The following is a 26,115-nucleotide window of genomic DNA, read 5'->3' as shown; positions in this document are numbered from 1 at the left end:
GTAACTAGCAGTTCAGCATCCACGCGCACGACTTGGTATCACAGAATCACAAATAACTTTAGGCTTCAAGGGACCTCTAGAGGACATCGGCTGCAACTTCCAGCTCACAGAAGGGCTGATCCTCCCTCTCACCTCAGCCTTTCCCTCTACAAACGGAGGCCTCCAAGCCTCTTCAGTCTCACGGGGCAGGCTGCTGCTTCATCCCATTTATCATCAGCGCCCTTCTGTAACTCCACTATGTCCTTCTGGAGACATGAAGTCCAGAGCTGCATGCAGGATTCAAGGCACCAGCGCAGCAAAACTCTAGCGCTGCAAAATAAAGGCAATTGACACAAGTGCTGGCATTTCTTTTGTGCCTATCTATCTGCTTCTCCTTAGAGAAAGCTTTAACAAAAGTCCATTGGGAATTTAGAAGTCAACTAAGAACAGAGTTTTGCCCTCTGCAGGCCTTGACACAGCAGCACTACTGGTGCCCTGAGTTCTGCCACTGATGATGAACAACCTCCTCCACCACAACCCAGCACTTGTGAAGGGCAGAAGAAACACCCTAGAAGTGGAAAAGTCTCCTTCAAAAGCTGGATGAAATCCCAGCAGATGGGAGTCAACCAGGATACTTCTTAGGCATTCCCAACCTGCAGATTTGGTCATGACTTCCTACTGCCACACACAAAGTTTCAGAGAGTCACAGGGGACAGTTACATGGGTAAGATGATGGGGTGTAGCACATGGTACCCCTCTCTTCAGGTACAGGATAAAAAAAAAACACCAACAACTCACCTTTTTTTCTTCTTACTTGCAGTAAATGATGCCCAGCCACCCACGGCTGAGCCTGACTCCCAAACCACTACCAACAGCACAACATGGGTGACCTGACATGAGGCAGAACCCAGCAGAGTAGCTCTGTGCTCATCCATGATCATGATGTAAGTAACAAGTGACCAGTTCAAGAGAGAGGCTATAGCACAGAGGTGGGATTTCAGAGGCTAAGCTCCTACCACCACGTAAACCTATACTACAGTTCTGAAACGGAAACGAAGGCCCAACGAATGAGACACACATAAGGAAAGGATTCCTGCCCAAACAGGGGCTCTGGGGAGGGTCTCACCATGCAGGATGCTGCAGGAGCCATGCGGTGGGTGGGCTGGACTCTGGGCAAGTAATCTACAGGGTATTGTGGCAAGTTGGAGGAGGGTTGCACAGACGAGCCACAGCAAGGCCCCCGAGCCTGAGGCGGTGGTCCCTGACCCTGCCAACACCGGAAGAAAGGACACAGCACTTGTAAACCAGGCAAGACATCTCAGTAAACCCTGTCTACCTTCATGCATGTGAGGCACTGGCCACTATGTTTTGTCCTCAGAAGGCTGAATGCGAAATGTTTTCCAAATGTGGCTATCTCATGGTAAGCACTTCCGGCTGCAGAGCAAGTATCACCTCAGACCCCTTAAGCCCAGAGAGCAGAACAGGCTCCATTTTTGGTATTCGCACAAGTACTGCCCTAAGCTACATTTGTTCAAACATTGATGTCTGTTCAGTTTGGGCAACGGTCATCAACTCTACTGACACCAGGTAAATCATTACAGCATATGCACAAGGCCAGAATTCAGTTGAGTGTGGCTATACGGTCACTCAGCTCATTGCAAAGGTTTCCAGGATAAATGCCTTTTCTGCCACTTCAGAAAACCAGGCCCCTGGCTGGTGGGAGCTGATGATCATCTAACCTTTGTCACTAGAGTGCTGAGAGGTAACTGTGCCCCCCAGGTTTGAGACCCTTGTCAGCTTCTGCTGCCCGCACAGCCTGGAAGAGGCAAAACCTAGACTATTTAATAGTACCTTTCCCATGGCAAGTTAAAGGAAGTGAATTCCTTGATTAAGGTTCACAGATGAAAAGAATAAATCACTAGTATTCACTTAACAAACATTGCATCACCCTACATGAAAAGACACCCAAAGAGGATCAGGCTGTGTCCTTCTGTCTGTCCCAAACCAGCTAGAGGTCACTACACCCCAAGTTTGCAAGCTTTCTTTTTACCTTCAAACAATACTTTGGTACTCCTGAAGCTTTTTGGACTGAATTCACTTCCAAAGTAAGCAAGTTCAAAAGTTTACCAACTATCCCATATTCAGGATTGTTAAAAAAATAATCAATAATTAGGCTCCATGAAAACAAAATGAAGCCCTCAAGCAATCTAAGTACAAAGTCAGCACAGCTCAGCTGTACAAGAGATGCCAACTTTGCTCCTACAGAGCAAATCAGCCATAAAATAGTAAGGCCTTGACCATTCAGAACAGGTTTCCTCAATGCACCAGTACCCAACACTGGCCATTTCTGCTTCGTGCAAACACATCCTGAAAACAAGAAGTCACCTATGTCTAAGGATTTCTTCTCAGCGCTTCTCTGAGGAGCACAGGACATACTCGTGATGAAGTCATGGTGTCCAGAGCAGCCAGACTTGATTGTTAAAGGCAGAAATGAAGTCTTCCAGCTGTGCACACTCACCTCATCCACAGTCTGTCATTCTATTTGTCATCAGCAACATGTGCATATTATGGCAAAAGGAAAGAAAATTGGGAGAAAACCCAAACCAACAACTAACCCAGTGCAGTATCTCACATTAAGGCCAAGCTCTCTCCTCCAGCCGTTACCTCTGTCACTTTTGGTAGCCTCCATTCTGTCGGAGACGCGCTGGGAGCGAACAGATCCCGCACAGAGACACAGAGCACAGCACACCCTCTGACACACAGGTGAGAAACAAAAAGGGAAGGAGAGAAGGGCAGACGTGATGGAGGAATGTGATGGCTCTTCTCCTGGTGAGGGTGCCCGTAGCTGCAGGCTCTTCCAGTGCCCTACTGTCCACTGGGAGGGGGGGTGAGGGGGCTTTGGCAAGATGACGGTTACATAAAGAAGAAGCTACAGAAAAAGAGAAAAAAAAGAAAAGATAAGAAACAGTGGTTCAGAATTGAAATGAAAAAGTGTGAGAAAGGAATGAAAACGAAGGAGGAACAACACTGTAAACAAAGCCATGAAGGAAAGAGTGCACTGGGGAGGTGTCATACAAACCAACTGCACTAGAGAGGCACCTGGACATCTCCAAGATACTGGCTGATGTGCAGAAGAAGCTGACAACTGCCATAAAAAGCAAGGGACAACCACCAGAACAGCCCTACCAAGGCATCTCAAAGGGATGGGATGCGAGCCTGCTGGGAAACCTCGCACTTCCTCAGCCCCTCTTGTCACACCATTACAGAATGGCAACATCAAAACTAAGTCACAAAGGCCACGCCAAGACCAAAGCATTTGTGTGAAAATGTATTACCCCTCCCCACTTCAAGTGTTGGCACTATTTGTACATATAACCTAAAGCACAGACAAGAAATAACTGAACTTATGCTATAAGGTTATTATTCAATTTGTAATTCAAAACCTGAAATATTTTAACATCAAATAAAGTGACAATATCTAACAGATGCATACATATAATTTGCATTAACACTGTATGTAAGTTACACAATTTAGTTACAAACATGGGTTATTTTCAAATAGCAAGATAATAAAGTTCTACAACTATAGTTTAAGGCAATCAGGATATTTAAAAAAGTATACAAATACAATATTTCTACTGCTGTTCACAGCTTTATTTCCCATTAATTAAAAAAAAACCTTCATATTTGTACAGTTCCATGCTGAGACGTGCTGGTGAGAGCATCATACACTGCTGGGCATCATACACCGCAAATACAACCAGGGTCTGCAGAGAAGAGATCACTACGCACTCTTCTAACATAACATCTCAGAAGGGCAAATGGCAACTGGATTCAAATGGACAGATGTGATATGATCACACACAAAAAGACATTTCTGTTCTCACCCGGATGGTTTAGGAGAAGCAGAATGAAAGCTACCCGCAAAAACACTGGTCATGTTAAATAAAGACATGCTCAAACAGAGGCACAGAGATACAAATCTCCTTGATGGGATTCTCAAGGTGTTAAAAGCACATACAGGGAGGGACAGGAGTCACAGAGGAGCCCAGGGAGGATGCCAGTCATTGCTGTCTCCCCTCCTCAGCAGCACCACATACCAAGGAGATGCAAGGTGATGCATTTAACGACCATGAACTCAAAGGGTACCTTCCTAATTAGTGCCCTCCTGGAAAAGTAACTGTGCAACCCCAGTGAGGTTCTGGGGTTTATTCCATGCCCTGGGAAAATCATCATTCCAGGAACACGTTTTAGTGTGCTATCCTGCTCCTCTATATTATTCTAAGGTTTGAAATCCACCTTGTCAGGAATGGGAAGCATTAGCCAGGTATCATCACTGTCTAACGCACATTAAAGGCTGCAGTGCCTCTCAAGCAAGGCTTATGCCCATGGTTCCACCAGCTGGCTTGCTAGCCTCAAGCATGCAGGGAGGCTGTAGAGGGTTGCTTTAGGCAGTCAGCAGGAGCTGGATGTTGTGCTCCCTATGGCTTCTTTTCAACATCTCAGCATAAGCAGATTATTGCAGGAAGTTTAGGAGTAGTTTTAACCATGCCACTTGTAAGTAAGCGGACTTAAAGAGCCCTCCCAGAAAAACACAGCTGGTTTTGTATCAGCAGTGAGGCAGAAAGGGTGAGTCTCTTACTAGTGTACTTACATGCAAAGGTGAGAGCACATCCAACTAGATTTGAGTGTATCATTTACTCCATGCAGAATCAGGGGCTACTGTGAAAAAAGGCATAAGAAAAGAAAGAAGTGCAGCAGTAACAAGCTAAACATGGCCCAAGGGTTTAAGGAAGGAAGAAAAATGTCATTAACATCTCCTTTCGCAAGAAAAACAAAACAGTACCTTTAACTTCTGTAAGTTTATGGTTTAGTCCCAGTTTCTCCACAGCAGCTTGCTTTTTGCTGGAGAAAGAAACTGAATCACAAGTACATTAATGCACTTGGCCACAGCTTTCTGATAAAAATATATATATAGCTAGACTCGGATGATTTCCCCTGCTAAACATCCCTTGAAGGGCTGTTAAACGAAGCAGGACAAATAAATGTTAAAATGAAGTTTTCTACTTGGCACAAACCACTGGTAATTAAAAAGAGGACATGCACAGAGACAGCTGAAGCAAAGCACACTGCCACAAGCATTCCATGATATGCCTATGATGTGACTGTAAAAAAACCTCAGGCCAAAGCCCCAACTTTTTCTGTGATAACTCAAGATTTTAAGGCTGGGTTTGCCAGAAGTCATAACCACCATTTACTTTTTCCCCTAGCAAACCTATTTGACAAAAAGGGCATCATGGCTGATAGACCAGGAGGTCAAAAAAAACCCCACAAACCAACAAACACCCCTCCAAAAAGAGAAAAGGCTCAACTATTCTATTTCTAGCTTATTTATCTCCAATCAATTTCTGCTGTCTGTCCATGATATCGTATTTAGATACGCTCTTCCCAAAGCCAATGTTTAAGCAGTGAGGGTTAAAAAGCAAGACAACCCATCAGCTAGCCTCCAAGCACATTTTCACAATGCAACACTTGAGAAAAGGTGATAATTCTGCCTTCTCCCGTCCCCCAAAGATGCAAAAAATCCCATCCCGGAACCAAGCAAAGAACTGCAATGCATGAGACTCAGGTGGAAAAAGTTATTGTAAGAGCGTATTACAGAAACAGGAGGCTACCTAGCTAGGAGCAGTGGAAATGCTGGGCGTGCATCAACAGAAGAGAAAGATATCTCGAAGTCATAAGATAAGCAGGGCTCACCACTTCTTGGGAATGAACAAAAAGACTCTGTCCAAAAAGCAACGGCATAGAAAACACACATTAAACAGACCCGTTTCCTTATGATTACTCTCCTTTACACATTCAAGGGACATGTGAATGGGATGTTGTCCCTGCTGCAGGCAGGCTGGTGGAGAGCATGGGGAACGTGTGTCCAGGCACCCTCAGCTTGTGGAGAGCACAGGGAATGTGTGTCCAGGCACCATCACTGCCTTGACATGAAATTCTGGATCCCACAGCTTTGCAAATCTGTTTATAAAGACATGCAGGAACCTTTCTGAAGGGTCTATGAGGATGCTGATGCTATGTCCTCTCCCCACCCAGGTATTTGATTCCAAAAGGGCTGCTAAGACGGTGCACATGGGAAACCAGGGACTATTTTAAATGAGGTTTCAAAGGTTATGGTCAGACTTGGGAAGCAGTAATGAGAAATGGTCCTTCTCCCAGGCACCTGCAGCACTGCTGGGCTCCCGCTGCAGCATTCAGCAGGTAGCTACTACACTGAACTGGAAGGGTGGCTGTAAAAAAACGCCAGCATATGACAGTAAATCCAAGCCAACTAATATGATTAAGTCAGACAACAAGAACAGGAACTAATCAAAAATATCATGCAAATGTAATGGCATGCAAGGTCAGTTAAACTTTTGTTATCTACACACATATACCCCCTCCCACTCTCCCAACACTGGGACTCCTGTTGTTCTAACACACTAGCTATTGAAGGAATATGGGTTGGACTAGACTCCAGGGCTCAGCCACACTAGGGACTAGGCTCATATAGCAGTAATTACCCAAGGCTGGTTTCTGTGGACCCAGGGACCCCTTAAGCACACAGCTGTTGCTACCACGAGTGAGGCAGGCCAGCAGCACTGAGGACCCGATCCAGTCAATGATGCTCACCCGAGCTACTGACGTCCAGCCCTGAATCTCATCTCAGCTCCAATCTGGGGCCAAGAATGACTTCCTGCTGCTGGTTTTGATGAGAAAAATACATGGAATCATTACCTTGCTCCTCCACCCACCCCTGAACTTCCAGTTGCATACAGTCCTGCACCCAATCCTTCTTCCTTCTTGTTCCCACTATGTTATTAGATGAGTTAATAGTTATTTATGTTGGGGGGGGGGGGGGGGGGGGGGGGGAAGGAAAAAAAAAAAAGGCAAGAAAACAGATGGCAGAGACACATTACTGCAAAAGCAGGTGAATGCAGGAACATCCTTGTCTGGACAGGCTTTATGTGAAGCTTGCACTGCAAGTTAAAAAAAGAACAAAAAATAAAAAAGTTAGCAATAGTAGAACTCAAAATGAAAAAATAATAAGAAAAAAAACAAAACCAAAAACCAAAATCCAAGGAAGCTGGGAGAGCCAACACCAGCAACCCGCTCTGGTGGGTGGGCATGCAGATGGATTATGGAATTATAAAGAAATTAAACCTCGAGACTGGGCTCTACTCCAGCCTATGACAAGCAAAAGCAAAAAGAAAACCCGAGGGGGCAGAACTACTGACCGACCAGCCACCTCAGTTAGTCAAGGCTATAGCCTTTAACTACACCATGCTTGGTGTCTTTAAGCTTCAACTTAAGAACGTGCATGGCTGGGGGGTACACCTGCAGGTGTCTGGTTTGGGTCACTTCACATGGGTGCTGTTGTAGCAGGCTGTGTGCTTAGCCTGTACCCAAACTTGGGTATCTCATACCTGGGCAGCACGATGTCCCCCAGCACCTCAGCACATTAGCTTTCAGAACCATGTCAGATCCTTCAGACATCAACAAACCCCTCTTTTTACAGGGTGTTGGGCCACAGAACGTGTGTTACAGCTCTGGGATTGCTTTGGGATTAAGCATGGCCCGTGATGGGCAGACCAGTCATGATGGACTGGAAACAAGTTTTTCATCTTATTTTCACAAGCAGGCTGTAATAAACAGAAAGAAAGCCCAAACAGATGGTCCCAGCTCCTGGGGAGTTGGAGAATGAGCAAGTAACACAACGATACATGTTGAGGCATGCATGTGGCTATTTACCAGACAACAGGCAAGCACCAGAAAGCTACCTGCTGCTCCTATTTGGTTTTGCCAAGTCCATTGCCAGGAACCATCTCCAGATTGCTCAGATTCAAAGCACAGTCCCTCCCCAAAATTAGAGCAAGGGCTTGATAAGTAATGTTCAGCCCCACATTCAGGGAAGTACTTGAGTATGCTTTATTCTACAGATACACAAGTGTCTGAGGTACATGGATGTGCTGTCCTGAAGAAAGCACACCTTCTGTCATCAGGCTAGAGCTGCAACAATTTTAGATGGAAAAACACGTAAACTATAGGAATCTGAGAAATGGATTACAAAGAAAAATAATAATTAAAAAGGTATATAAAGACAAGTTGTTCCTACAGGAACAGCCTGGAAATCAACAGGGCCAAGTTCTCCTTCATGGAGTTAGGCCAACAGCAGATTTCACTCCAAGCCTTTCCTCTGGCTTACACAGCAGAAAGGAAAGTCTCTGTTGTCCAAGTTGGAGAAATTGGATCCCACCTTGAGAAAAAAGCATTCCCATGAATTACTTCTGGGGAAGCTACAAGGATCGTGCATGGCAAGGATTTCCTCTGGCAACTGCACAGGAACCACCATAGTCCATGTCAGCACAGAGAAAGGCTGAAAGCCTTACCTATAGAAACTGCTTTTCATTAGAGTGCAAGGAGAAACTTAAAGCCTTTAGAAAACCCAAGGTGTGCTACAAGGCAGAAGCATCAGCATTTCCCTCTAAAGCCACCATTAGTAACTCAGACACTACAGAACACTTGAAGCAGTTACAGCACCTGGTGTGGAGTGACACTGAAAAGACACACTAAAACACGTGCACGTTCCTCATGACTGGATTTCTGTGAATGCATCAGCAAAGCAGAAACTCTGTTTGTCATCGTTGCTAGAAACATCTGTATATCACACCCACAAGACTGCGCATGTGCCAGCCAACTTCAGAGACCCAAGTAATAGCTAACACTGCCTACCAAAAGTCACAAACCTCACAGAGCTCCCCAGGCTGTTATACACTGCACTGGTCTATATCTGTATCTATATGTAAGAGGTGAAAAAACTGACCAGAGAGTTATTAAAAACGTTAAGCTACCAACTCTGTGCAAGAGGTAAGAAAAAGGGCCTTCAAAATTTTCTATTCTTTTTAGGAAAGAGGTCACCATGTCTGAATTCTCATGCGAGACACGACTGGTGTTCCAGCCTATCCTATTTAGAGGCATCCTAGCAGAATGGTGTTTCAGCATGCTTGGACGTTAGATGCCAACACCGTTCCTACATCTCAGCATGACCAGTTTGTAATGATTTCTTTACCCAAGCACAGCATACAGCACACAAGCACTCTGTATTTCAGCAGGTGCCCAAGGCCAGGCTCTCAGTTCGCATAAAGCAGCAGGGCTCCATAGGAGCTATGTCAATTTGTAACAGCTGAGGAACCAGCCCTAGGCCCCTCCCCACCTACCCTGGGGCAAGCAACAAATGGTGGGCACTGATCCAGCAGCAGAAACAGGGGACACGCAGTGAGCATCAGCATAGCTTCCCAAAGTACAAAAATAGACTCATATATATGCGACACAACAGAATCTCATAGGCTCAGGCTGTAAACCAGCTCAGACCTGGCTTAAGTTCCCAGGTTAGCAAGGGAGACACAAATGTCAATACCTGCTAGCATTTTGGTTCTTTCAACAGTGACAGCTTCGTGTTAATAGGGTAGGTTACTTTGCCAGTCTGTTAAGGAATGCACCCCTTCACTACCTGCTATTAAGAGAAGCTTGGAACTGTCATTTTTGTGTGTGGGTTAAAGAAGCCTTTCCCAGTGAGATTTGCTGCATCACCATCTCTACAGCTTTCCCAACTGCTGCTATCAGCTAGTGCTGTTATCACAGGTGACCCAGAAAGGACTTGCATGAGTGTTCTCTTAGGAGGGAAAAAGCAAATGGAAACTGTGACAGGAGGCCTCAAAGCAGACCTCTGTTGCAGTAACCTGTCTTGCTGTGCTAGACTTCACCTCTGCAACATCTGTCTGGCTTCACTGTACATACCACATCAAAGTGGAGCTTGTGTTCTGGTTCTTAAAAGTACAGTGAAGTAACCTGTATCATGTAGTAAGTAGGGGTCTTTTGCACTGATGGCAAGGTCAAGATAGCGATCTCCACATAGAGGCTGCCAGAAGTAGGTAATGTCAATTCAGATTAATCTAGAGCTCAAGGTTTTCAGCAGAGCTTTGCAGGGACTGAGCCCAAGTCAATGGCAATATTCCTCCAGTTTCAGTGAAAGTGGAGTTAGGTCCAAACCGAGCACAGCTGAAAATCCTGCCTCCAAATACTGACCATGGGACTGGCTCTGTCCACAGATACACCTGGTGCCTACTAAGTTGCTAGAATCTCAGAGTACTGGAGGGTATACGATTATATACATAGCATACAAATATAAAACAGTAGAAGACAGTGCCACTATCTTTACTAAAAAGTATGGCTTTCTTAGCTTATTATGTCAACTTGATACAACCACAAATGCCATTTACCTGCAAATATGGTACCATAGTAGTTTGGTTTTTTTTTTTTAAAAAAAAACAAAACACAAAATCAAACCTTCTTGTTTTTAAAGCAAGCTCCCAGGTATCCACTTTTGGCACTAAGATTTCCCACGTGAAAATAACATGGTGGTTTTGGTTTCTAATCTACTTCTATTTACAATTATAACCTTAAAGAATAAGACCTGGGGGCTACTCTTAGGTGAAATAAAGGACAGGTAGAGACCTCCTTAATAATTTTGGCTCAGGCAGATAAATCTGAGTCCACAACATCCCAGAGCTGGAGAGATCACAGGTCAAACCTCCACCATCCAATTGCTCTCCCATACCAGTCAGACCAACATAAAATCTGAAGGTACTCTTCTAGAAAAAAATTAAGATCATGTCCCTGGCCCACCCTTTAGAAAAAAATACTTTATTTCATCAGGCTGATCAAAGCCCAGGTTCCAGTCTGGTAATGGGGAAAAGCAAATACAGACATGCACCAAGAAATTAAAAACAACCTCCCAGATGGTAACAAACCCTACAAAGGATGTGGGTGACATTCGCTTACTTTTTCTTGTCCTTGTCTTTCTTGGTTTGTTGAGAACCTGCCTGCTGAGCCTGTGACTGCAATAGCTGAGCTGCTGCCTTCTTCTTTTGAAAGTTGTTCAGCTCTTCCTCAAGTTCCTTCTTTTTGTCTTCCACTTTTTTCTTCTCTTCTTGGTGAGTCCTCTTTAGATGGTCAAACTTTTCATGAAGCTGCCAGGACAGAGACAATGAGAATTGTACAGGAAGAGAAGAATGTTTCACCCCAGTTACAGGCAATGATGCCTGAAGTAGTTTCACTGCCAGTGAGTCCTCCCTGCATTAATAACAAGTCACTGGCCTGTCCCAAGCATGCCTGACTTCGTGAGAAAAGCCCTGCAGTTAACACACACTTGCACACATGAATGGCAGGAATTTCAGCTACTGTAGGAATATGACAGATCAGGAATATGGTGGCGACATCCCATGTCCCATCCCTCATTACTTTGTATCTAGCAGATGCTCTCGTGATCAAGCAAAGCAAGAAAACATGGCCATTCAGGGTCTTCTCTGGGGCTCTTTACCTCTGTAGAAGTACATGCTCCTCCATGAGGCCCAAAAACCAGCTCCTTCCACTAGCAGGATATCTACATTTTCTCTGTCCCATGGTAACCATGCTGACCTACACACACTGAGCAAGCCATGGGAGGGCAGCTCTCAAAGAACTCTGTCACCTCCCTCAACTACGCTGAGTGGGACTTAGACCATATGGGAAGTCCTTTTCTACTTACTGGAAGTCTCCAGAAAGACGTGACTGCTAAAGGGCAACGCGGGCTGTACCACTGCTAAAGGGCAACGCGGGCTGTACCATAGCTATAGATCCACCGCAAATCAGCATCACTCTGAGAAGCAAATATTCTCTCCTTTGGGTGGGACTGAAGAGGTGAGGGAGCAGAGAGGACTCCCACATTTCTGCAGGGCATGTAACTGCTGCCACTGTCACTCTGCAGCACCTCCCACTCACTCCATGGTATGTATCCTCCTCCAGATGCCAAAACCCAAGAAATACTCCTGCTCCATTTCACAGGCACAGAAAAGCATCAGAGGACTTGTGTGATGGGGTCACACCACCAGTCCATGGCAGGACTGGGAAGCAAGCTCACATCTGCTTCTTGGGACTGTTTATGCACAGCAAGCACCTTTGCAGGCTTCATGTTGGAATCTGGATCCTCACTTTCTCACGGCTCTCTTGAGAAAGCCCTACACCGTCACACATAGCCCCACAAATTATAACATACTCACATCTTTCTCTGCTTCCTTCAACTCTGCTTCCTTCTCCTTCACTCGCATGACAAACATCTGCCTCATTTCATCCTCCTTCTTCTGGAGTTCACCCAGGAATTCGTTCCTCTTTGCTTCATAAGTCTCCTGGAGACTATTAAAAACACAGGAAAAACAAATAGTCAGAGCTGTGTTTCAAGCAGAGTCAGGAGTTTCCAGCCTTTTGTGATCTTACCACATTGCCTTGTCATAGAACATCATCAGAAGACCCTGACTACAAAAGAGGCAAGATCACCTCCACCAAAACCAGTGCTAGCTTGCTAGGTGGCAGCAGTGGGAGATAAATTGGCAAGCTAAAAAACAGCACACAGTTCAGCATCCTGCATATCACTTAGCAGGGATGATGACTGTCATTAAAAATAGACAAACACTACATAAGCAGTCCCTGGTGCTCCCATGGCCTGTGATCTTTTTAAGTCACACCTTCTCAGTTCTCCCACCGTTTGTCCCTAATCTCATCATTTGAAGTGCAAGATGTGTGGAAGAGACACACACATATCAGAGTGTGAAATCTGGCTTTACATAGTTCATTAAGCATGACACTGACACACAGCTAAACTCATGCTCACTACTCATTGCTAATGGATTCAGATCAGGGGCTTTATTTAGATCAAGCCACGTTGGGAGACCTCTCTTTCTCCTTTAGCTGTCAAAGGAGTCAAAAATCAAGCCTTTGTGAATGAGCTGCAGCATTCCTCCTCCAAATAACCACGTTACTGAATTCCTTCATTCCTTTATTCCCCCTCTACTTCTTGGCATTCCTTTCTTTCCCCAGCAAAGATCTGGGACACAAAATATGTTGTCCACACACCTCTGAGATTTTCAGAGCCTCTTAGGAACTTTGGACACCACATTCCTCTTCATTTTATTCCTTAAATGGATTTGGCTATTTCCTCCATAATGATAGCGGGGGAAATAGTTGTCATTCCCACAAGATGCTTTCTTGAAAATGCATTTTTTAAGGGAAAACTCCACTGATATCACACAGATACGCTGCATTTCTGCACCTTTGGTTAAGGAACACCTTAACCAAACTTGACAGATGAAACTCTTTTAACACTGGTAATTGATGGGCATTTCAGTTAGAACAGGGCAAGATGGATCTCTGGATTCTTAACTAAATCAAGAACCACAACATTCACGGCAGACAGAGATCATGATACTTGAATCCAAAGATCCCTAAAATTTAGTCTTAGATTTAATCCTCTCACTGTGGACACTGAAACTTAAATTCATAAACCCTTCTTAAAGGTCTGGCTCTAGCCCAGGAAAACCCTGAGGGCAGATTAATCTTAAATACTCAGTGAGCAAAAACTGAATCTGCAATTAGTGACACACTATACTAGGGAGCAGCAAAGCCTTTCAGACTGAAACAGAAAACTCCACACGCTGCTCATCGTATCCTGTATTGCACACAATTTCTTGCAAAGCTCATTTCCAAAAACACAATGCCAGCTGATGGGCAAGCAGGAAAAGGCTGGCAGGAATGACGGTGTCAGGGTTTTGCTGTTAAATTTTCCCAGGTTCAATGCTAAACCCGGCTTAAAGCTTCAAAACTCAACTCTAACCTAAAGCCAGCAAGCTTAATTTTCTACTGAAGTGACTCTCACTTCCAGACAAACAAAGCTCTTGGAGAAACCGGCCTGGCAGCTCCAGGCTGCATCTGATAAGAGCACTTAGAGCCCTAAGGAAATAACAGTCCAAAGTGACTGGGATCCCTGCAGCTTCTCCCAAAGATGACCAGGGAATTTGTTTTTTAAGTACACAAGCACATGAACCTAGATTACAGGAGTAACTCGATTCCCCAACACACCCCCCCACTCTGGATGATGCCCTCACAAATAACATTCTTTACCAAAAAAAGCGTTTTGAGAAAATTAACCAGAGCAGCAGAGAAACAGCCCACACAGAGGATCAATTTCACAGAGCAGATGTCTACGGGGGCACTGGTGCTCCCTCCTCACCTCCTGCAGCTTGGACAAGCATTGAGGTCCTGCCAGCAACGTCACCCTCCCTTTTTCACACCTCGCACAAGCATCTAGACAGCACCAGTGGTTTGCTGGGGTCTTCTGCCCTGCTCACCCTGAGATTCACAAAAGGCTCCCAGCTCCTGGCTGATGCAAACTGGCTGAAGAGTGGCGGTCCCTGTGGCTCCCAGGGCCCATTCCGAGAGGACAGGCATCCTTTGATCCCTGGTCTCACAAGGAAGATCAGAAAGAACAAACCTCCTGTTTTCCTCATTTCAGATATACATCAGCCTCGTCCAGACAGCTTGGGATCACGGATTTTGTTTGTTTATTGGAGGAAGAGGCACCCAGAGTGAACTGTTCTCAATCTGCAAGTACCAGATGGAGAAATTCTGTACATTTTAATTTCCTTTCTACTTATAGCTTGGTTAAAAGAGGCCTCGTGTACAGGAAGCAATGGAAATTCCTCAGATTCCTCAAAGGGAAGGGATGAGCCCATCTTAAGCCATTGCTCTCCAGAAAGGACATCCAACAAAGCCTCACACTTGGGCTTTAGTAACAGAACTGGCCTTGACTGATTCCAGCAGTTTCTGTGCTGCAAAAGAAATGCAGCTGCATAAACTCAGCAAGTCAAATTCTGAACTGATGCAAACTCTGTGTTGTAGTGCAGACCTTGCTCAGCTCACCATGGAGTACTGTTTCCCAGAAACGTGAACACAAGGCCCCCACTCTGCTTCTGCTTTGAAGCCAGCTAGGTTTCTCCTGTTGAGGATCAGAGATGAACCATGTTCGTGGTTACTCAGAAATTGGCACACGAGTTCCTGACATGTATGTATTATAGGGATAAATCCACACTGATAAATTTAATTCTGAATGCCTTCTCCTGGAGCAGAAAAGAGTGGAATTTTGCTAAGGCAGTGGGCTCAATTACTGGGGAAAAGCTGGGGAGGAATGGGAAACAGGAAATTAAAGGAGAAAACACTCCCTCCCAGATTCCCACACAGCTGTTGTCCTTAGCTAATGGTTTGGGCTTCCGACCAATACAGCTGACAGCACAAACTCTGCATTTAGTAATAAGCCAAACCTTGAGAATGAGACCATGGCATCCTCTTTACAGTGCACCTTGGACCAGCTACAAAAAGCTCTAGGAGGGTCAACAAGGATATTTATCCCAGAATATCCCCCTTGGTAACCAGTTATACCTCAACATGTGACACTTTCATATTCACATAGACACAGCTACACTTTTCAAGCCCAGCAATAGTACATGGCCCTGACTTGCAGCAGAGCAAGTTGGCTGCAAACCCCAATTGAGTCTGCAGAGTAAGAAAGGGGCACTAATGTATCCTCTGACCATCTCAAAACCTGCCCTGCATAGGCAAAAAGTGTCATGACAAATTTCTGAAGTCATTAACAAAGTCACTAGTCAACAGATTAACCCACATCTCCATGAAGCTCATAGTACTACCAACCAGTAGGAAGATAAGTGTAAGCTTCACTGCAGACTGGACAGTTCACAGGTTTTAGGAAAGCAGGGGTGGGTAGAGGGAAGAAGAAAAAAAATCCCCAAAATCAACTTCCCAATCCCAAATACAGGACTCTCCCAGCTTGAAAAAACAAGTCAACAATATGAACAGCTCTCCGCAAGGAGTGACAGGCGGAACATTTAGAAATCAATCCCTTCAACACTTTTAGTACTGGCTGACAGGTAACAGGTAAGAGAGAGACTGAAAGGCAAGCACTTGTTAAGAAACGCTATCAGGAAACTGACACAATTTCAGTAGCAGGGCACAGGCAGATCCATGGACGTATGCTTCTTCCTCCTAAACTTTCCAGGCTGATCTCAAGTAGGTCATATGCTACCCTCAAAACACATCACCTTCCACATCCTAGTGACATTCTGCAGGTTCTAGAAAGCCTGTACAGCCTTGCTGCAAAGCGTTAAGGCAAGAATTGGCTTTCTCAGACACCCAAGCTTTTCCCATGTTTCTGTACAAATTCTAGGCCCTGAGGGCAAGACTGCATTGCACAAAGTTTTCCTCCCCAACTGCACTTTAGATCTCAGCTGCTCCAAGTGACCATGGCTATTCCCTCCCTGCTTCTTGCAAACATCCACAGTCCAAAACTTCCAGTCCCCCTGGTTGTACAAGGCCTGAGTTATGCTTTCCTACCTGAAAGGCTTGCTGTCCGGATCCGTGTCCTTGAATCCCATCTCCTCAAGCTTGCAGCGCCTGTAGAGCTCATAGTGTCGGGTGTGTGTCTGCTCTCTCAAGTCTTCCATGTTCACTCGGATCAGCATCTCCCGCAGCTTCACAAAGTCACAGTGATTTTCATTTTCAACTGCAAAAAAGACAGAGAGGAAGTTAAACCCAGGGGCCATGTCCCCTCACCTTTCCCTTGACCTGGAGCTCCAGTTGAGCAAGGTTGAGAGTTCTTCAGGTACAAAAGGAGAACCCCAAGTCAGCTTGCACCAAAATGCCTCACTGAACTGGGATGAAACCATCCCATGCCAACACATGAGCACCAGTCCAAGGCTTTTCACTGGATTTGCAAGATGTCTGTGCTTCCCTTCGTATCAGAGCTTCCATCTCTCCGCACATTTCTGCACCAACAAGGGGACAATCCTTTTGCACACAGGATTTCAGTTCTCACTCAAATCCACTATAAATCCACTCTAGATCAGTTACCAATGGAGGCCCAGAGAGGCAATGAAGTCTGTTTGCAGCAGTGGTGAAAGGAAAGGTTATGAGAAGACCCATCAGAGATGCTGTACCTTTTCCATGCCAGCAAACCTTACAGAGGAGCCCTGTACCCCTACTCCTGGCACTGAAGAGAAGCAGCACACAGAGTAAATCATGGCTTTACATAGCAACTTCTATGCCAAGTACAGTCTGGCATGCCACCGTCAGCCCTTGGGTGACAGCAAGCTTGTCAGCCCACAAAAGGCCTGCACCCAGAGTGCAAGCAAACAGATTGGGTCTGCTTAAACACAAGGGGTAGAAGTTCTCTCTTTAGAGAGCAACAGCAAGCTGCATTCATCTCTGCTGCTAACAGACCAGTCTGCAGCACACTTCCAGGGACCCAGTGAAGCACTCCAGCTGCTCCCCTTTGGACTACAGCATTTGTCTCTGGAAAAGGGCCGCTCAGGGCTGGATCTTCAAAGTCTCCCTGGTACCCAACTAAATCTCTTGCACTATCCGGTTCTAGCTTCCTGGGAACAGCAAGAACCCAGCACGATACATGTCTAGTCCAAGACCTGCCAAACATATCAACTTCTTTCCTAATTGTGATCATTCCCAGTATTATCGTCTGGTGTACACAGCTGAAGACAGAAAGTCTGAGGCTGCTTCAGGGTCAGCTTGTATGACTGAGAGAAAACTTGGTGAGTTTTGCAGAACTGGCCTGTGGCTGCTCCCCTGCAGCTTGCTGGGCCATCCTCCAGCTGGACACACAGCTGAAGCCACAAGCTGATCACTACCAGCTCAACCCTGTACTCCTCAGTGCTGGTTGGGAAAGCAAACATCAGCCCTGTCTTTGGCAGTATCAGTACAGCCTGGACTGCAAACACTGACCAAGCCAAACTCTGCTCTCCAACAAAATGGAGCTTTTGGTTGACTTCAAGGGGGGTTGCATACTTTAGCTGCACATCTACATCAACGATACCAGGACAAGACACACCAAGCAGCCAGTGCAGTCAGCAGGGCACCTGCTGACCTCCCTGGAAAATCTCCAACCACATTTTCATTCAGGCTTGGGAGCAAGGTCCAAACAACTCGGCTGCCCCAGCCTTTCCTTTGCTCACACTTCTCTGCTGCCAGAAAAGCATAAGGAACAGAAAATGGCAAGTTTTCACTTTTCAAGCTAGTCATTTAATATCTCTCAAAACTGATCGCTACATTGATGTCACCACCCTGCCACCAAACCCCCAACATGTCTAGATCTCGGTTACAAAGCTCTGATTTTAAGGAGAATTCTTAAGGGCTGTGATCTTCCTTTCTCAAGACAGATTTTGGTAAGGACCATGCAGAGATCAATGCACCTTTCATCAGAATGAGACAGGATGACAAGGTCTTATTCATGCTTTCAGTAACATACCCTGCACAACACCCCAGGGGTACTGCCTGGCTTTTGCCATCTTATTGCCGATCTTCACTTCTTCAGTGCTGCCAACTACAGCAAAAGGAAGGTGGACCTACAAAAGGAAAGGGACAATGAGGTTAGGGATTTCCTTTGTTGCCTTGCCAGGGATTGTATCTGAAGAAAGCTGTTTACTGTGGCAGCTGTGCCAGATTTAAGCTGCTTAAACGCCTTTGCTATTCATCTAGTGCTTTAGAAAGAGCAACAGGACAACTGGGATGAGAAACCTGACCAGACTTTAAGTCCAAAATCCTGAAGTCCCAAAAATAAGAGATGTACACAATTTTCATGTAATTACAAAGCACGACTATCTTAAGCACAGAAGGCAGCTTACAAACTGGAATTGAATTTGAGCGCTGGAATTGAAACTGAGTTATTATTTGGAAAAAATAACTGTTCTACAATAAAAGAAAAGAACAAAATGAAACACATCCTCCCAAGCAAGGTAGGCTAAAAATTCAGGGTGGTTCCGCTGCTAGAAATAGCTGCTAGTGCTTCCTCCTAAAGAAGGCAAAGCTGCGGAGCAAGGGGAAGAGAGGAGGCGACCCAGCCCTGGGCTGACACATCTGAGACATGGAGCTCTGCACGCTCCCAGTCTCTCCAGGGGTGTGGTGGTGACAATCTGGGATCTGCTCCCAGCAGTGTGGCTGCTGCCAGGATGGAGCTCTCATCTGTCACCAGTCCACACCCAGGGTGCTCTCGCTGCATCCAAAAGGGCTGAGAGTGGGTGCTGTGCTGGCCAAGCCATGGTCACAGTTTGGGTGGGGAAAGGAAGGAGCCGAGTGACAGAGGAGACATGATTAACTAGCAAAGGAGTTTCAACGCAGCCAGGCAGCACCAGAGGAAGGCAAAAGACATGGTGCACCCTGGCACAGTCACATCTCTGCACCAGCTACTCCCTGCTGAGAACACAACACAGGCAGGGAAAAGAAGCAATACAAAGGTTTGGAGAGGGTCTGATATCCAGCTGGATGTGCCTAGTGCCCATCTACATGCACTTGTGCAAGGAAAGAAGAAAAAGTCACAAAAGCTTCAAAGTCACAAGGAAATGTCTTGATCTTAATGCCTCCATTCCCTGTAAAAACACGGTTAGTTCAACCCTGTGCTTGCACTTGCTTTAGAATTGGCACTCATCTTGGGTGTTATGTGCCCTACTAAAGCCACCCAAGTGCCCTATAAGCACTGCTGGGATAGACATCGCTGACAGAAACCCTGAGCTCAGGTTCTTCTCCTTGCACTCCAAGTTAGGCCCATGGGAAACAGTTGTTTCCCCTCTGTAAACTCCACTAAAACGATCTTACCCTAGTCCTGTTTGCCCTCAAATCTCACACCTACTGCTAGAGGACAGGAAAGGAGGTGAACACCAGAGCACTTATGCTGATGGCCAGTGACCCTGCTGGAGCTGGAACATCAGTGATGGTGCCCCCACTCTCACCGGAAAGCAAAACAAAGGCAGAAGTGAATCACCCCCCATTACGCAACAAGTGGTGGTTTGGGACAGGAAACCCAGACCCCAGCCCTCTGCCCTGACTGTGCTGGGGCCCTGCCTCCCATCCTCTTCCTTTCCCAAGATGGGAATACTACAACAGGGGAAGGATGTGAAAAAATGCTCAGAGGAGAATCATTTGTCAGACAATGAAGCATAGCAGGCCAGGCAGCCCACATGTGACAGGTATCTCCAGCTCTAAAAGCCTTCTGACCAGCCTGGTCTTTGTGCTTAGACTGCAGTTTTAACGCCAAAAGAAACACGTTCAATGTGCCCTACCATCAAGGATGGGCCCACACAAACCAAGGCAAGCAAAAGCGTGAGGCTTCCCTGCCCACAGCAAGGGGTTAGAACTAGACAAGTGCTACTGCTGAACCCAGGACAAAGTCCTTTCCAACCCAAACCATTCTGTGATTCTACGGCCCCCCTCTCCCCCCAAGAAACATACACTCATCGTTGCATTTATCTCAGCCACTGTCTCTTCATCTGTCGGGAACTGGTAGATCTGGACACCGTTACTGACCAGCTCGCTCATGATTTTACTCTTGAACTTGTGCAACTCGTTTTTTGCAATGGTGTCTGCCTTGGCAATGATGGGGATGATGTTCACCTGAAAGACAATGACAGCACCTTCACATACAGGCCTGCACACATTGCATCACCGGGAATGCAGGTATCCTGCATCAACAGTCCTCTGAGGGCCACCAGTCACTGTCTCCCCAGCAGAAGATCTTCCCTGGGGCTGCAACTGACAGCACCACTGCCTTAGACAAGATTTTTCAGGCAGTTGTGATGATGGCCTTAAAAAGAAGTCAAATGTAATCTGGCAATATGCTATTTCCTGTCCTGTTGTATTTCCCTCCTCCTCCAAATTGGCTGGACAGGAAATGCTGCCACAGATTATTACAAGCTGTTCCAAAAAAAAAAAAACAAACCAAAAAACAAAGAAGGAGATTGCCATCTTGGCACTTCTCTTCCACACCGCAGCAGGCTGTATTACTGCAAGAGACACGCTCAGACAACAGCCTCTCGTGGGTGTTTGTGTATCAGGGACACCCAGATGGGCAGCAGTGCTGCTGTTCCTCTTCTGGAGATGGAAGCAGATGGCCCACATCCAACCACACAACACACAGAGTGATGGCAGGAATACAGGCACTCTTCCTCCACCCGCACACCCTCACATGCTCCCAGACACAGCTGTACTGTGGGAGGAGGGTTCATTTCTCCCTGCACAGCTCTAAGACAATCATCCAAAGGAATGCCACGATGGGATTAATACAGAAATGGAAGGTAAGGTCTTGACTCTTCCCTAGGCAGGCTGTTGGCAACACTGGCAGCAGGATGCCTCTAGGAGCCAAGAGGAGATAGCATGGTACCCTCAGTGTAGCTGAATGGCTCTATGCACAGTGAGCACCACACAAGCATCTGCTTTGCATGGAGAAGACAAGAATGCATTAGGACAAGAAATCCTGCTTGCTTTCCCTTCCTGCTCCCTCAAAATGGCCTGTTTCTGCTCTAGATCTTGCAGGGCTTGCTTTTCCGTGCAACAGACTGAAATGGTAGTGAGGAAGATGCTGATATTGACCTTTACGAAGGGATTTTAACTACAGTACCTGAAAGTCCTCATATGCTTCATCACTTAGTTCTGTTTGGAGGGCGGCCTGGAGTTATTAAAGCCCCCTTTGCCAAAAGATAAAACATGAATGCCAATTAGCTTGCTTTAAGTAAATCTCCACAACCGTGTTTTAAGTTGAATAGGGCAGGGATCTTTCTCCATCACTGCACTAAACCCAGTTGACAGGCCACTCTAGGAAATAAAGAACCATTGTCACCATTCGTCTTCTGCCGAATCAGGATCAAATGAGCCAAAGGTGCACGATGGACTAATTTAAATTGCTTAATCATGATGTCAAGAAGCACAGGGAAATCTCAGTTTAAATACTCAGGTTTTCCATGTCTACCTCAGTTATTTTCCCTATATGAAAAGAGATTAAATTTATTTAAATACAACCCCATGTTTGAAATCAAGCTCAGTTCTCATTCTTGCTAGTCATAAGGGTAACTGAAAAATCATGTGCCAAGTAACATATTTATTCAGATTCTTCCTGTTTATCACATTATGGTTAGAACAACACAACATTTGCCATGAAATATCAAATCCCTGTTCATGTCTAGCTGGATGCAGTCAGAGCACCCAGACATAGCATTTTGATTTGGTTTTCACTGATCAGTAAGATGATCTGAAGTGGTTTAGATGTACTTATCTCATATGCACTTACCAAATCAGGTTTTGTACAAGAGCCTAACTGATTTGTTGGACAAAGTGAAACAGAGATGGAAACCACATCTTTGAGTGCTAGAACTAGCAGAGTTCAACTTGAACCTCTCATTTTTAGTTACACATATAGGGAGGAAAACACACTTTTCTCTCTTTTTCAACAGCCAACTGAGCTTCCAGTTGTGAGCTGGGGAGCAAGCAGCCATGTTTCCCAACCCAAGATGGGAGTGGAAGAGACTTAATAAATCTCTGCAGCATACAGATCAGCGAGTAATGACTCATTTTAGCAGCTAGCCCAAGATAAAGTTTTCATACAGCACCTCTGCAATTCCCCGCTGCTAAAAACAGACAGCAGTTTTCTAAACAGGTTTAACTAAGCCTGTGGCAAGACCATAGAAGCACTAGCAGGGCCACGCAATGGTCATAACATAGGCAATAAGTACCTTACTGTCGAGCTTCTTCATGGTGACCAAGTCTAGGGACTTCAGTGAGTGACCAGTTGGTGCAATGAAATACAGGCAGGCGTGAATTCTGGTGTCATGGTAATTGAACAGAGATCGCTTGATCTTCAGCTCTTCTTGCAAGTAGGCTTCAAACTGCGCATCAATATATTCTACTATAGGCTTGTAGCTGAAGAGAGAGAACACGGCACAGAGAAAACCAGGGCATTCACTGGTAGGGTGACACAGGTCACTGACGGACACTTCATGATGGAAGCTTCATGGGTGCCCGGTACATTATAGGGCAAGTGCTGCTCTTACGACCCTCCCCACTCAACCTACAATCCCTCCTTAGCAAGCCTGTGTTCCCACTCAGCGCACAGGGAGCATTTTATGGACATATTAGCAAGGTAAAGTGGCAGAGACCCTGGACTTCATGTGCATGGACGCACAAGGCCGTTATCCCGGAAAACAATGTGTTTTGCAGTCTCTTCAGTTAAGGTCTGAGCTGCTGCTCTGCCCATGTCACTGAGAATCAGCTAACACAAGAAAATTCAAACACGAAACTGCCACCTAACCGACCTTGTCCAAAAGCTTGCTTGTGATCTTAAAAAAGGGCAGACTTCCCGAGACGGGCAGCTCCAGAGAGGAGCCTTCAACCCCGCTGCGAAGGGAACCCCCGCGTCCAGGAGCCCCCGTTCTGAGCGGAGCGAGCCGCCGACGGCGCCCCGAGCCCCCGCCAGGCCTTGCCCAGGAGCCGGCAGCGCCGCTGAGGCGCGCAGGGACTCACAGGGGGCGGTGCCAGGAGGGACGACCCCGGCCTGAGCGGGTAAAACCCGCCTCAGGGAGCGCGGGAATTGCGCGGGGCGCGGCAGTTGAAGGGAGTGAGCGCGCTCGCCTCAGGGCCAGGGCCCGGTCCGGGAGCTCCGCTCTGGCTGCCCCGGCGGTGGCAGCGCAGGCATCCAGACAGAGCCGGTGAGAGGGGAGGCTGCGGAGCAGATGCTCGGAGTGTAGAGAGTGCCTGCACCGGTCTGGTGAGGGAACGGTGCACAATGGGCAGGGCTGCACTCGGTGGAGGTGCAAAGCTCAGCAAACAACTGCAGTGTTTATGTACTTTGAAGGGATCGTTTTTTGGAGGGACCCCCCCCAGGCTGGTGCAACGTGCCCTGCTCTATATGGCTGTGCTTTGGAAAGGAAGCATTGCAGTCTGTTTCTCCCTAGGAGGCCCCATGACCTCCAGCCCGAGGAAACTCTCAAAGGAGGGCACTGAAGCACCAGCACCACTGTCTTGAGCACTGGATTTACAGCAGTGTTAATACCACCCCTCAAAAGCAGCTGTGAAAAGGAACTAGACCATCAGCAGTTTTCAGGTTCTTCATAAACACCCTCTAACTGGCAGCCAGTAAGGCTCTGGTCTGTCCCCTCTGCCCCAGATGCCAGTGCAGCTGTGGAGCAGTTGCTCAAGACCCTTGCGGAAGCAAGTAAGTGAAAGCTATAGCAGAAGACAGCCAGTGCTGTGTGCGTGCTACCAACATCAGAGACCTGTAAGACAGTACTGAGCAGTGCTTGTTAATTTACGGACACAGAGGGTACCATGAACATCACTAGATGGGTTTGTAGTATCACTGCTGCTCTGGTTTCCTTGCTTGTGGAAATTCTGTCTCTGACAATGAGACCCCAAAAGCCTCAGACACAGGCATGTTGCAAAGAAAGCAGTAAGGCCTTACACTGGGAGATCGTATCAGATAAAACCACTGTAGAAAAGCAGTGCAAAGGAGGACTGGGAGGACTCAAATCAGAAGCACAGAGTAAATCCCACCCACTGTCAGGGCACATCAGTAGGACAAAAGCTCTGCCTACAGACTGCTGTGGCTGCCCCTCTCTCCAGCTGCCAAGAGGGGAAGTTGGAGGGGCTTTGCCACCAATACTGCTGGCTCTGCTTGTGTGCTGAATAAGGCAAATGCAAAATGACCTGGCGGTTAAGACGCCGCAGAGCATCCCTGCTCGGAGCACCTGCTCCTCCTCTGAACAGCTTTTGTTCTCACCCAGGAGCATATGGCAGTGTCTGGCATGCAGCACTCGCCCCTCACTGTTCGGCTCTGCAGCATTAGATAGGAGCAGGAGCAGCAAAGCAGGGACAAGAGTTGCATTCTGGCATCAGGTCAAGCAGCAAGCAAGCGTTACAGAAAAAAATATTTTAAATTTTCCTTATGGAACAGGAAGCAGAACCTGCTGATCTCCATGCTAATGGGGATCCCAGGGGAAACTGTGATGTTAAGCTGGTATTTTCAAAGAGCTGATGTTGTCTTATCTACAGTGCCCCAATAGCTCTTGGTTAGCACACGTGCTGCCAGACAGTGTGCCCCTCACTTGGCAAGGTGCAGAGAAGAGGATCACAAACAGCCCTCCAGATGGAGCTGGGATTAGTCCAACGAGGGTATGTATGGCTCCAAGATACAGAAAATGCATTAATTAGTGAATTAGCCATAATCACAGAATGATGACTTTTAACACTACAGCAAAAGTCCGTATGGATGGACACAAGGGATTGCGTAGGCTGCCCAGAGTATTTAATTTATGCATGCAACGTGACAATCGGCTCTTAGCTATAAGTAAAACCCACTTAGACTTGAGCATCCCAGGATGGTGTGAACAGGAACTATGATCTGAGTTCTGTCTCCCTAAAAGATGAAATTGCAATTTGAACTCATGCTTTCAAATATTTACATGTTTCAATGCAAACAGAGACTGCAACTAGGTTGCACAGAGTCCAGGAAGGCAGACAGTTTCAGTTCAGTATAGTTGATCTGTTTGTTCTTCACTTCAGTTTCTCCTTACTTCTACCTGTCTCATGTGGTAAATGATGCCAGTTGCCACACCTGGATGAGGATACACCCCCAGGAACAGTGAGAAACCCACTCCCCACATAGGATTAGGCCCTTCTGATCTCAGGCCACATCAGTGCAAGGATTACTTCTCCTGACACAAATAAACTTACCTGTCATCTTTGTTGATCTGATCACCAAATCCAACTGTGTCGACAATAGTCAGCTTCAAACGGACATTACTCTCCTGGAGCTCGTAACTCCTGGCTTTCAACCTCACACCAGGCTCGTTGTGTGTCGCAGGTTCACTTTCAAACTTGGTATTGAACAGAGTGTCCATCAACGTTGACTTGCCAATGCCAGTTTCGCCTGAGCAAACAAAGGCAGCGTTAGTATGATCTGATTGCTTTTCCTCATCTCATTCCCAGGCACATGCACCAGTCTGAGGAGTTACTCCACATGGGCTGCAATGGAACTGGGCTACATGCACATGGTTAAGCAAAATTATCCTTTCAGGAACAGAGGTCTTTTGAGACAGTCCCCATCTTTACCAATGCCCAAGGATGTAATCAGAGACTTTGTGGGCATTGGGAGGTGCTTGACTTCTGCTTCTGGGCTCTGACTAGTTTCCTCCTCAAGTCACAGCATCCAGGTCTCTGCAGTGCACCTAGCAGACGTACATGAGCAAAGCACCACACGCTGGAGACATGAATCTGAAGTGTTAATCTGCCTGTTAATGCAAAAGCATTTTACCCTGACAGACACCAAGATAAATCAAATGCCTTCAGAGCTAGAAGCCATCTCCCATAGGTGAACACCTAGGC

General features: G+C 46.4%; 1 protein-coding gene across 5 annotated transcripts in view; it reads right to left on the bottom strand.

Annotated features, from left to right (window-relative positions):
- Positions 1-1,843: 1,843 nt before the first annotated feature.
- The window catches only part of SEPTIN11 (septin 11), a 62,465-nt gene continuing 38,193 nt past the window's right edge, over positions 1,844-26,115 (bottom strand). For 2 of the 5 annotated variants that reach the window (XM_062624992.1, XM_062624989.1), the window contains exons 3-10: positions 25,465-25,660; positions 22,470-22,656; positions 20,197-20,358; positions 18,221-18,317; positions 16,297-16,465; positions 12,120-12,252; positions 10,864-11,051; positions 7,806-8,625 (exon numbers count right to left, since the gene is read on the bottom strand). In XM_062624992.1, the coding sequence (XP_062480976.1) occupies positions 8,592-8,625; positions 10,864-11,051; positions 12,120-12,252; positions 16,297-16,465; positions 18,221-18,317; positions 20,197-20,358; positions 22,470-22,656; positions 25,465-25,631 (1,137 nt within the window). In that variant the 5' untranslated portion in view covers positions 25,632-25,660 and the 3' untranslated portion in view covers positions 7,806-8,591. Of the gene's footprint in view, positions 2,909-3,391; positions 7,002-7,805; positions 8,626-10,863; positions 11,052-12,119; positions 12,253-16,296; positions 16,466-18,220; positions 18,318-20,196; positions 20,359-22,469; positions 22,657-25,464; positions 25,661-26,115 lie in introns of those variants that run through there. The other 3 variants (XR_009966032.1, XM_062624991.1, XM_062624990.1) reach the window with 3 other exon arrangements.

The sequence above is a fragment of the Pezoporus occidentalis genome, unplaced genomic scaffold, assembly GCF_034315485.1.
Source record: "Pezoporus occidentalis ecotype Australia unplaced genomic scaffold, CSIRO_AGI_Poc_V1 ctg275, whole genome shotgun sequence".
NCBI classification, from domain to species: domain Eukaryota; kingdom Metazoa; phylum Chordata; class Aves; order Psittaciformes; family Psittacidae; genus Pezoporus; species Pezoporus occidentalis.
The sequence above is the reverse complement of the archived record's forward strand: the minus strand, read 5'-3'. Positions and strand labels throughout refer to the sequence as shown.